This window comes from Crinia signifera, chromosome 8, assembly GCF_055691185.1.
Source record: "Crinia signifera chromosome 8, ASM5569118v1, whole genome shotgun sequence".
NCBI classification, from domain to species: Eukaryota; Metazoa; Chordata; class Amphibia; order Anura; family Myobatrachidae; genus Crinia; species Crinia signifera.
Window position 1 is genome coordinate 129,279,455 of NC_139224.1, and position 12,119 is coordinate 129,291,573.

The 12,119-nt window shown below is 47.9% G+C and overlaps 1 protein-coding gene across 2 annotated transcripts in view; it reads right to left on the reverse strand.

The window, feature by feature from the left end:
• Positions 1 to 12,119, reverse strand: part of LOC146026464 (uncharacterized) — a 124,652-nt gene that overhangs the window by 66,236 nt on the left and 46,297 nt on the right. For both annotated transcript variants that reach the window (XM_083157158.1, XM_083157157.1), the window contains one exon: positions 4,459 to 4,506. In XM_083157158.1, the coding sequence (XP_083013284.1) occupies positions 4,459 to 4,506 (48 nt within the window). The remainder of the gene's footprint in view (positions 1 to 4,458; positions 4,507 to 12,119) is intronic.

The window sequence follows — 12,119 nt, forward strand, 5'->3', positions numbered from 1 at the left end:
CGGCTTGCTTGCTTGACCCGTGGAGATGAGCCCACAGAGACTGTACCCCCTCCAGTCAGTCCGATGGAGTGTGGTGAGAAGCAGGCAGACTCTGCTGATAGTCACCTGCATGGCCATGCGGCCTCTACAGAATATGTGGCGGCACCTGCAGTCGGTCCAAGTGGGGCCCCTGCAGGGGGAAGGCCTGAGAGACTCTGGGGCCTCAATCACTGTGGTGAGCCCCAGACTGATTGATCCTGCTGCAATCTTGCAGGGTCGCACTGCCAAAGTTACAATGGCAGATGGAGCGGAGCGAGAGGTACCCATGGCCAGAGTCTACCTGGATTGGGGGGCTGGACCAGAGTTGCGAGATGTTGCCGTCATGGATGGCCTCCCAACAGATGTAGTCCTGGGGAATGATCTTGGGGGTGGAATCGTTACTACATTTGCTAACGCCATCGCCTGGAGTCAAGCTGCCAGACTACAGTCCTTACCATCGACACCAGCACAGCCCAGCCCAGAGGAAAAGACCACAGCGGCCAGACAACTGCCAGCACAGCCAACCACAGCATCAACCAGCCCAGAGGAAAAGACTACAGTGGCTAGATCAGCGCATCTCCCCAGCATGCCTTTTGCCTCTGGTGTGCCTACGTCCCCTAGCAACGCAGAGGATGTGTGTGCCAGCTTGTTGTATCCTGTGGGGGTACCCAGCGATGCTCCTGTTCCTAGTGGTTTGCCAACTCCGGCGGTGAGTATGAGTGACCACACTGACCTTGACATGACTGACCCAAACCAGAATGACCCTAGACATCCCAACCTAGATGCCCCTGTAGAGTGTCCCCCTTTAGGAGAAAGTGAGGGGCACTGGCAGGGGGTTCAGGAGGCTCCGCTCTCTGACCCATCCCTGACAGGCATACGGTGCCAAGCTCGCAGCGGCCTTGATGGGGTGGGGGTGGGGAGTGTGCCCGGGCAGGAAGGGTTCAGGCCCAGGGTAGTCAGGAAGGTAGAAGGTGATACACCAGAGAGGGTGGGTTCCCCAAGACGTAGGTCCTTTGAGGAGGACAGGAGGGCAGGTCTGACAGTTGTTGCAGACGGGTGCCCGAGAGAAGTGACAGGGGTGCAGTGCCTGGAGGATCGTGTGGGAGGAGACAGGGGTAGGCCCAGACCAGGGAAGGTAGAGGCGACCAGAGGCTGTCCCCGGCCCACAACCCCCAGACAGGTACTGACCTTAGAAACTGTAAGACCCTACAGACCAGTTGTCCCTGACTCTAGTTTGGTAGTGACGTCCCTTACAGTAGTGACTAGGAAGGGTCTTCCCAAGACAGTGGACTGTACACCTGCTTGTGAGTTGGCATTCCAGTCACTGAAGGAGGCTCTGGTACCAGCTCCAGTGCTGATGACACATATTTATTACCAGGACATTGTGGTACGGACTATTGCGTCACTGCACGGACTGGGAGCAGTACTGAGCCAGGAGCAGCCATGTGGGCAGGAGCACCCTGTGGCTTGTGTGAGCAGAATACTGCTATGGTGGGAGGTGGGGTATGCCACAATTTGGACACACTGGGTGGCAATTGTGTATGCAGCAGACCAGCTTTGGCACAGATGGTGCCACTGGCACCCCACTGGGGTGAAGGAACACCCACCTGATGAAGGTTTGCCCCCTTCATTGGGGGAAACAGACCGACTGTTGTTGTGGGGCCTTGGACTTGGACACTGTGGTGACTGTGTGGACTTTCAGCACCAACCGGATATGGCCCACTGCAGTCTGGAGGAACTGTCTAGGCTGGGGGCTAACACCCCCAGGCACTCCCAGTAACCCCCAAATGGGCTGCGGGACCAGGAGCCAAATCGTTGGGACATGGCCCTCTGGTTTCCCGCTTGAAGGGGGGGGGGGGAAGTGTGGCCGGAGAGCCCAGCACACGGGGTTAATGGCGGCTACAGCACTGAAGGGGTTAACTATCCGTGCTTTGCCGTTATTCAGAACAAGGGCACTTGCCCTGTTTTAAACTGTATTAGTAGCACTGAGCTGGGACAGGACCCCTGCTGCAGTGCTGATGTGAGTTATAGCACTGAGCTGGGCACCCGGCACACATATCATATGTATTTATGTAATATATGTTTGGCACTGAGCTAGGACTGCATCATATATTGTGTATATTGTATTGAATATTGAGGAATGCATTCTGGACTTACAATGCACTTTGTACATTTCTGGGGGGAAGGAATTTAGCAAATCTTGGTAATGAGGAAATGAAATGCTAATCTGCCCCTCTTGTCAGAAGGTCTGTGAGTGTCCAAAACACAGCAGGGAGTAGGCTCTGTGTCTGAAGCCCTGTGTAAAAGGTGATAAGGAAATTTGTGTACCATATGTGATGGGTCCCTGAGCCCAGGACATCCTGTGTGTGAGGTGTTGATGAGGCACAGACATTTGTGTTTCGTTATGTAAACATGCTACCAGGAGATAAATATCTCCCCTGTTCCTGAAAGTTATATATTCTAAGGAAATTGGATTTATCCTTTGTAGTATGTAATCTTGGTTCGTTATGCACGGGAAGTAACGTATCAGATTGAGATGCAAATTGTAAATGTATGGGGGAGGATCTGACAATGTCAAAGAGTTTTCTGCCTATATAAGCAGGGCTCTGTGAGCCCAAAGTTGTACTTCTGCCTGTATCTGAATGCTGTAACATCACTTGTATGCTGTACCTCTGAAAGGAGAAGGGATCTTTTCAGATCCATTGGCAATAAACCATCTTTTGCCCAAGAAGTCTGCTTCATCTGCGACCAACAGAATTAATTGCAATAATTCCGTTCTCCGGCTGTTCTGGGCTTAGCATCCAGCGTCTCCGAGTCTCCGCTCTGCCAGCTACCAAAGCAGAGGTCTGGTCCGTGACCAGTGGGGGACCAGTCGACACCAGCAGCGTGTCGACGCAGGTAGTACTCAGGTGCCAGCGATTGGGCCTGAGGAGGTATCCGTGGTTCCAGACGCCACGTAGGAGGAGTCTGGTGGTGGCAGCGATAACCCCGCCCACTGCGTAGTGGGTGGAGTCAGTAACAGGCGGTTACTGACGGTAACAGGGAATCCCCTATTGGCCAGGTCCCGTGAGACCAGGAACCGCTATCTGTGGACCCGAAGGGCGTAGCCAGAGCTAAGGGCAGGCGTCCGGTCACAGACCCCCTATATCTTTTATGTAACAATGTCATTGCCATGCACTGTTTTCACCTACTTTTTGAGCACTTTGTGGCTGGAGGTGTAGTTCCTTTGCTGGCAGCAGCACTGCTATCCGCATGCAGGGGCAGGAGCTGGCCAGGTCCAACACCTTCAGCAGTGCCAGGGACAACTGGCGTACTGGCATGCCGAGCATGGCATGTCAACCAGCAGCAGGCTAGGGATAGTGAAATCCCCTCAAATCATAGAGGCCCACAGATCCCAAACACCTGGCTACAGTGCAGTCATTTAACGGAGAAGGAGCCTGGAGTGGAGGTGAGCTAGCTCTAGCTATATGGGGGAGGAGTCATCACTGAGGGGATAATGACAGACACATAAGTGCCAAGGACCCTGAAAGTCATGTGCGTATGGGTGGTGCCTGCAGTGTACATCCCGATGTATGCACACATGCCTATGGACGTCCCTTCCATACCCCTTACTATTGGAAAGTTAATTTATTGCATGGAGATGCTTACTACAAATTGAGTATCCCTTATCCAATGTGCTCGGGACCAGAAGAATTTTGGATAATGGATTATTCCCTATTTTGTAATATTTTTTTTTTATAATTGAATGCGGTATATTGAGCTATCTTGCATTTATATTGTATAAACACAAGAAATACACACAAATATATTTTATTTGTGCATGAAACAAGGTTTTAAACATGAAACAGTTTGTGTACAATCTCAGACACTGAATTTGAATGCCAGGCACATATTTAGTTTCAGTTACATATTATTTCCCCAGCAATGCCATTTACAGATGTACCCAGTAGGTTTTTATGAAAAAATAAAAAATAAAAGTACATGGAGACTATGGTTTTCGGAATAATTTGGATAACGGATATTTGGATAAGGGATACTCAACCTGGATTAATTAAGTGCAGAGGATTGCTTATGGATCTAAGGGACCCCAAGTGGCTGAGCCACATAGCAGCTGCATCCCCTGCACCCTTGATAGTTATGTCACTGTGTACAGTAATTGCACCTACAGTATACAGATGCATTGCAAAAGTCTTGCTCTACTCAAATGGCCACAAGTGCTGCAGAGTATGGAACATGTACAAGTTATTCTCTGAGTAATATAACCATTGTCTTCATGTCTGCACCCAAGCAGCGCCAAATACAGCAGTTTTCCCCTCTTAAGCAGTAGAAATAAATTGAGACAGTTTATTTTGTACTGAAGACATCTTGTTATAAAATGTTCATCAAATATATTTCTTAATGAGGAACATGAAGATAAAAATAATATAGAATTTTACTTACGCCACATAAATAGGATGTAAGCTTTTGAACAATCTCAGTACTAACACACTAAAAGGTAAAAGAAAAATAATGATTTGAATTAGTGTAAAGGAACTGAGGCATTTGGTTATGAATTTCAGATTATACTACTGAAGGTTGTTATAATTATACTGCAATTACATATTAAACAGAACCAATATCTAATGTTGGCCAAAGAAGATAAAACAACAAGCAACAAATATATATTATTGGCTGTATACTTGATGCTGTTTCCCTAAATTAAAAGCAAATCTCCTGTACATGCTGCAATAACCTCCTGAAGTTGAGTCTAACCTTAATAAAAAACACATCTAACTAGGACTCCACCCATAAGGGCTGTATTCTAAGGGGCCCATTTATCAAGTAATATTTGCGGCTAAATCCCAGAAAACACCCATTTTCGGGGGTTAACCGCAAATATTAAGTATCACCTGAATGTATTAAATTGGGACCGCAGCAGGAATCTCCGATCCCTACTGCGATTACCCCCTGCAGCGCCGCCGGCCGCATCCCCATAGGTTTCTATGGGGGATGCAAAGCTGCCCGATGTATCAAAATTGGACAGCCCGGCTTTGCATCCCTGGGCTATCGCCATTCTGATATGGCGATAGCCCATTGTAGCCTTTGGCTACACATCGCACTGCCCGAGCGACAGTGCGGTCAGCGGGGTTGTGGGGGGGTCAGCGCGTAACCCGCGCATGCGCAGACCCCTCGGCTTTTCGGAGCCCTGTCCCTGCGCCTGCCAGATGATACATCCCGGCGGTATTGCAGGGTACCTCAATGTCCGGCATGTCACCGTGCCGGCATCGCATTCTATTGATAAATGCACCCCATAGTCTGCAGGGTTTTTTCTAACAAATTTAATGTTATGATTTAAATGTACATTTACAATGCCTGGAAGCTGAAAGAATAATGACACATAAATATAAAGTTATTGTATATGTACAGTAGAAAGATACTCAGCACTATCCCACAAAACAGGGGATTTACTCTTTCAATCCCTTGATTGGCATTTTCAGCATTCAAATCCCGCAAAATGAAATCTGGCTTTTGCATGTGGGACCATAATTAGACACATGCACGGACTGATTTATTACTCAGCAAGGAAACTCCCAGATCTGTACAGATCTTTGGATAGGGGTTTTTGTACAGATCTTTATCAGATTCTGTCATCTTATTCCAGAAATCCCTGCACTTCTCTGTACAAACAGTCCACACTGACTTTTATTACAGTCTGTGTCCATCGAAAAAGAGGGAGGACACTGACATTATGTTACGTCAGCCACCCGCCCCACGCATGAAACGCCCAGCATCTCTCAGTGTTTTGGTTTTGGATCTGGATTCATCTTTGTGTTTTGGTTTGACAAAAAGACCCTCAAATCCTTTGTCTCATATTTGGATTTGGTTCAGTTTATAATCAATAAAACTGCAAAAATCATGTAATTGGTGCAATAAAAAAATCTGATTTATGGGTCAGATTCAGACCCAGTCGAAGCTTTGCAAAACTGCAACTGGTGCCGTTATACTGTGAGGGGCTGCCCAGCATACAGCAAGGCTGCCACGCATGCTGGGTACTGTCCCGAAATGTTTTCCCAAATACTTGTGGACACATTGATGTGGACACAGGCTTTCCATCTGCTCAGCATAGTAGTAGTAGTACGTTTATTTATAAGGCGCCGCAAAGTGTCCGCAGCGCCGTACATAGCAAACAAAAAAAAACATATTACAAGGTAACGTACAGGGTGTGTTGAAAGATACAGTATAAATAGGGGTATAGCTGGTAGAACTAAAATCAGCATCAGTTCTGAAGTAGGTGTCAAAATTGTCAAGGAGACTGAAGATGAAGTAGAGGAAGGGAAGAACAGGACAGGAGCACAGGTGAGGTAATGAGGTAGGGTGAGTACGTGAGGAAGGAGGGCCCTGCTCATAAGAGTTAACATACTAAAAATAGGTGGGTGGACGAACGAAATACAATAGGATAAGTAGGAACGGAGGGGAACGGAGGCAGGATAGGAGGATCAAAAGAGGTTAGGAGGAGGGATAGGCTAGTAGAAAATGGTGGGTTTTGAGGGAGCGCTTGAAGGAGGTAAGGGAATCAGATAGCCTGATGGGTGGCGGGAGGTTGTTCCAGTGCAGGGGGGCAGCGCGAGAGAAATCTTGGAAACGGGAGTGGGAGGAGGTGATTAGGTGAGAGGTCAGTCGGCGGTCAGCGATGGAGCGAAGAGGACGGGAGGGAGTATGGATAGAGATCAGTGAAGAGAGGTAGGGAGCTGTGGAGGAGGAGAGAGCCTTGTAGGTGGTGGTGAGGAGTTTAAAGAGAACTCGGAAAGGAATGGGGAGCCAGTGAAGAGATAGACAGAGGGGGGAGGCGGAGGTAGAGCGGCGGGAGAGGAAGATGAGCCTAGCAGCAGCGTTAAGAATGGATTGGAGAGGTGCGAGGCGGGTGAGGGGTAGCCCAGAGAGAAGGATGTTGCAGTAGTCAAGGCGGGAGATGACAAGAGAGTGAATGAGAATTTTGGTCGCGTCAGTGGAGAGGAATGGTCTGATGCGTGAGATGTTGCGTAGGTGAAAGCGGCAAGACTGTGAGAGAGCACGAATGTGGGGGGTGAAAGAGAGGGAGGAGTCAATGATGACACCGAGGCAGCGCGTTTGGTCGGTGGACGTGATCTCGGTTTCACCAATGCTGATGGAGATAGTGGGAGAAGAGGGGATGTTCGGGGGATGGAAGATTAGAAGTTCAGTTTTAGCCATGTTTAGTTTCAGGAAGCGTTGGGTCATCCAGGCTGAGATGGCCGTGAGGCATTCGGAGACCTTGGACAGGAGTGATGGGGATAAGTCGGGGGAGGAGAGATAGATTAGGGTATCATCAGCATAAAGGTGGTAATGAAAACTATAGGAGCTGATGAGGGTGCCCAGAGAGGTGGTGTAGAGGGAGAAGAGGAGAGGGCCAAGGACTGACCCTTGGGGAACACCGACTGGCTGTGGGGTAGTAGGAGAGGAGGAGCTCGGAGTGGAGACGGAGAAGGAGCGATCGGAGAGGTATGAGGTGAACCAGGAGAAGACCGTGCCAGTGATGCCAAAGGAGCGGAGGGTGTTGAGCAGGAGAGGGTGGTCAACAGTGTCAAAGGCAGCCGACAGATCAAGCTGGATAAGGATAGAGAAGAGGCCTTTGGATTTAGCCGATAGTAGATCGTTAGTGACTTTGGTCAGGGCAGTTTCAGTGGAATGTAAAGGGCGGAACCCGGATTGGAGGGGGTCTAGAATGGAGTTAGCAGTAAGGTGGCTTAGGAGACGATTATAGGTCAGACGTTCTAGGAGTTTGGAGGCAAAAGGGAGGAGGGAGATGGGCCTGTAGTTGCATGGAGAGTTGGGGTCCAGATTTGTTTTTTTGAGAATTGGGGAGACAAGAGCGTGTTTGAAGGAGGAAGGGAAGATCCCAGAGGATAGGGAAAGATTAAAGTGGTGAGCCAGGTGAGAGCAGACTGACGGACTGAGACGACGGATAATATTGGAGGGGATAGGATCGAGCGGGCAGGTGGAGGGAGAAGCGGATTGAAGGATAGAGTGGACTTCAGCAGCAGTGGTGGGGTAAAATGAGGACAGGGGTTGGAAGGAGGGGAGTGGAGATGTAGGAGGGGAGGAGGGAGAGGGTGAGGTCATGGCAGCAGTGATGGCAGTCCTGAGAGAGGAGATTTTGGTTGAAAAGTAGGTAGCAAAATCAGCGGCTACGATGGAGGACGGAAGAGCTGGAGGAGGGGGGGAGAGCAAGGAGTTGAAGGTGGCGAAGAGCCTGCGGGGATTGGATGATTGGGAAAGGATGAGGGACTTAAAGTAGGATTCCTTGGCCAGAGCAAGGGCAGAGCTGAAGGAGGAAAGAATTAATTTGAAATGGAGATAATCCGCAAGGGAGCGTGATTTCTTCCAGAAGCGCTCAGCAGTGCGAGAGCACTTTTTAAGGAAACGGGTGATAGGCGAGTGCCACGGTTGGGGGTTGGAGCATCGAAGGGGGATAGAGAAGGGAGGGCAGGCAGAGTCCAATGCCGAAGATAGGGTGTCATTATAGAGGGAGGCAGCGAGGTTCGGGCAGGACATGAGGGCGATTGGGGCGAGAAGAGGACACAGCGTGTTTGAGAAGGCAGCAAGATCAAGTGTGTTGACGTTATGCCATGAGACAATGCGCTTGGGAGGGGGGGTGGGAGAGGGGGAAGCAGTGAGGGAGAAGGAGATGAGGTGATGGTCAGAAAGAGGAAAAGCCGAGATAGTGTAGTCAGTAAGGGAACAAGAGCGAGAGAAGACGAGATCGAGGGAGTGTCCTTGGATGTGGGTGGTAGAGGTAGTCCACTGAGATAAGCCAAGAGAGGAGCAAAGAGAGAGGAGTTTGGAGGTGCCAGGATCAGCGGGGTTATCCAAGGGGATGTTAAAGTCACCAAGAATGACAGATGGCAGGTCAGAGGAGAGGAAGTGTGGAAGCCAGGCGGCGAAGTTGTCAAGAAATTGGGAGATAGGGCCAGGGGGGCGGTAGATTGCAGCGACATGGAGGTGGTAGGGGTAGTATAGACGGATAGAGTGAGACTCAAAGGAGGAGAAAAGGAGAGAGGGTTCAGGGTGAATGACACTGTGGGTGCATGAGGCTGAGAGGAGAAAACCCAGACCGCCACCTTGGCGACCGTCAGGCCTGGGAGTGTGAGAGAAAGAGAGGCCACCGTGGGAGAGAGCAGCTGGAGAGACAGAATCAGAGGTGGAGAGGCAGGTCTCGGTGATAGCAAGGAGGTGGAATGCTCTAGAGATGAATAGGTCATGGATGGCAGGGAGTTTGTTGCAGATGGATCTGGCGTTCCATAGTGCACAGGAAAGAGGGGGGGTGGGTTGTGTATTTATGTGGATAAGGTTTTTGGGATTGCAGAAGCGAGGGGGGGTCATTGGGAGGGTGGGGGTGCGGGGGCGAGTGGTCAGGATAGGTATGGGATGGGAGGGGGGAGGAGCAGTTGGAGAAAGTGAATTTAAGAGATTAACAGCCATGAGGAACCGAAGGTGAGAGGGTAGGTTAGTGAAAGCAGACAGAGGGATTTGGGAGGACAGACAGCGTCTGTAGTAGATTTGCAAAGATGTGGTAGAAAACAGAGTGAGAGAGAAAGTAACAGGCAAGGAACTACTGTCAGAGAGGAGACAAGTGGGTAAAATCAGGTTGATTGAGTAATCCAATTAAGTATGAAACAACAACAAGTGAGAGGATGAAGGGAACAGAGAAGGTCAGAAGTGAGGCAAATGTGAGCAGGCGTGAAGAGGGAAACAGAGTGCAATAAATGTGTGGCAAAGAAAAGAGAAAATAATAGTGATTGAGTAAAATGAAATACAATGTTGGAAAAATATAGATAAAATGAATTAAGTGTCAAAATTGAGCAACAGGTTACAATAGGATAGAAAGAAGATGAATATATTACAATAAAACAGAATATGAAAATTTAGACTGTGTTCAAACTCACCTTTTTCAGTATTCTAACTCACCTGCTTCAGTTTCCAACTCACAAGTCACTGAAGTAATCAAGCTTCACTTTAGTATGCAAGCTTCCCTCTCAATGAGCAAGCTCCCAAATGAGCTCTGCCCCTCCTTATATAGTATGTCAGGCCCCTGTTACACTCAGCTCCTCCCCCTAATCTTCCTTGACACCTAGATTTAGCTCCTCCTCCTAGTATCTGTTCACACCTAGTAACAATACACTATACAGATACAGGCACAACCAAAATCACACTCAGATTTCTCCCTCAAAATTACAGTCTCTATATAGAAAGACAGATAAAGAATACAAGACAGACAGAATGCAAGATAACTCACCTGCTTCAGTTTCCAACTCACAAGTCACTTAAGTAATCAAGCTTCACTTTAGTATGCAAGCTTCCCTCTCAATGAGCAAGCTCCCAAATGAGCTCTGCCCCTCCTTATATAGTATGTCAGGCCCCTGTTATACTCAGCTCCTCCCCCTAATCTTCCTTGACACCTAGATTTAGCTCCTCCTCCTAGTATCTGTTCACACCTAGTAACAATACACTATACAGATACAGGCACAACCAAAATCACACTCAGATTTCTCCCTCAAAATTACAGTCTCTATATAGAAAGACAGATAAAGAATAGAAGACAGACAGAATGCAAGATAACTCACCTGCTTCAGTTTCCAACTCACAAGTCACTTAAGTAATCAAGCTTCACTTTAGTATGCAAGCTTCCCTCTCAATGAGCAAGCTCCCAAATGAGCTCTGCCCCTCCTTATATAGTATGTCAGGCCCCTGTTACACTCAGCTCCTCCCCCTAATCTTCCTTGACACCTAGATTTAGCTCCTCCTCCTAGTATCTGTTCACACCTAGTAACAATACACTATACAGATACAGGCACAACCAAAATCACACTCAGATTTCTCCCTCAAAATTACAGTCTCTATATAGAAAGACAGATAAAGAATACAAGACAGACAGAATGCAAGATAACTCACCTGCTTCAGTTTCCAACTCACAAGTCACTTAAGTAATCAAGCTTCACTTTAGTATGCAAGCTTCCCTCTCAATGAGCAAGCTCCCAAATGAGCTCTGCCCCTCCTTATATAGTATGTCAGGCCCCTGTTACACTCAGCTCCTCCCCCTAATCTTCCTTGACACCTAGATTTAGCTCCTCCTCCTAATATCTGTTCACACCTAGTAACAATACACTATACAGATACAGGCACAACCAAAATCACACTCAGATTTCTCCCTCAAAATTACAGTCTCTATATAGAAAGACAGATAAAGAATACAAGACAGACAGAATGCAAGATAACTCACCTGCTTCAGTTTCCAACTCACAAGTCACTTAAGTAATCAAGCTTCACTTTAGTATGCAAGCTTCCCTCTCAATGAGCAAGCTCCCAAATGAGCTCTGCCCCTCCTTATATAGTATGTCAGGCCCCTGTTACACTCAGCTCCTCCCCCTAATCTTCCTTGACACCTAGATTTAGCTCCTCCTCCTAGTATCTGTTCACACCTAGTAACAAGACACATTACAGATACAGGCACAACCAAAATCACACTCAGATTTCTCCCTCAAAATTACAGTCTCTATATAGAAAGACAGATAAAGAATACAAGACAGACAGAATGCAAGATAACTCACCTGCTTCAGTTTCCAACTCACAAGTCACTTAAGTAATCAAGCTTCACTTTAGTATGCAAGCTTCCCTCTCAATGAGCAAGCTCCCAAATGAGCTCTGCCCCTCCTTATATAGTATGTCAGGCCCCTGTTACACTCAGCTCCTCCCCCTAATCTTCCTTGACACCTAGATTTAGCTCCTCCTCCTAGTATCTGTTTACACCTAGTAACAATACACTATACAGATACAGGCACAACCAAAATCACACTCAGATTTCTCCCTCAAAATTACAGTCTCTATATAGAAAGACAGATAAAGAATACAAGACAGACAGAATGCAAGATAACTCACCTGCTTCAGTTTCCAACTCACAAGTCACTTAAGTAATCAAGCTTCACTTTAGTATGCAAGTTTCCCTCTCAATGAGCAAGCTCCCAAATGAGCTCTGCCCCTCCTTATATAGTATGTCAGGCCCCTGTTACACTCAGCTCCTCCCCCTAATCTTCCTTGACACCTAGATT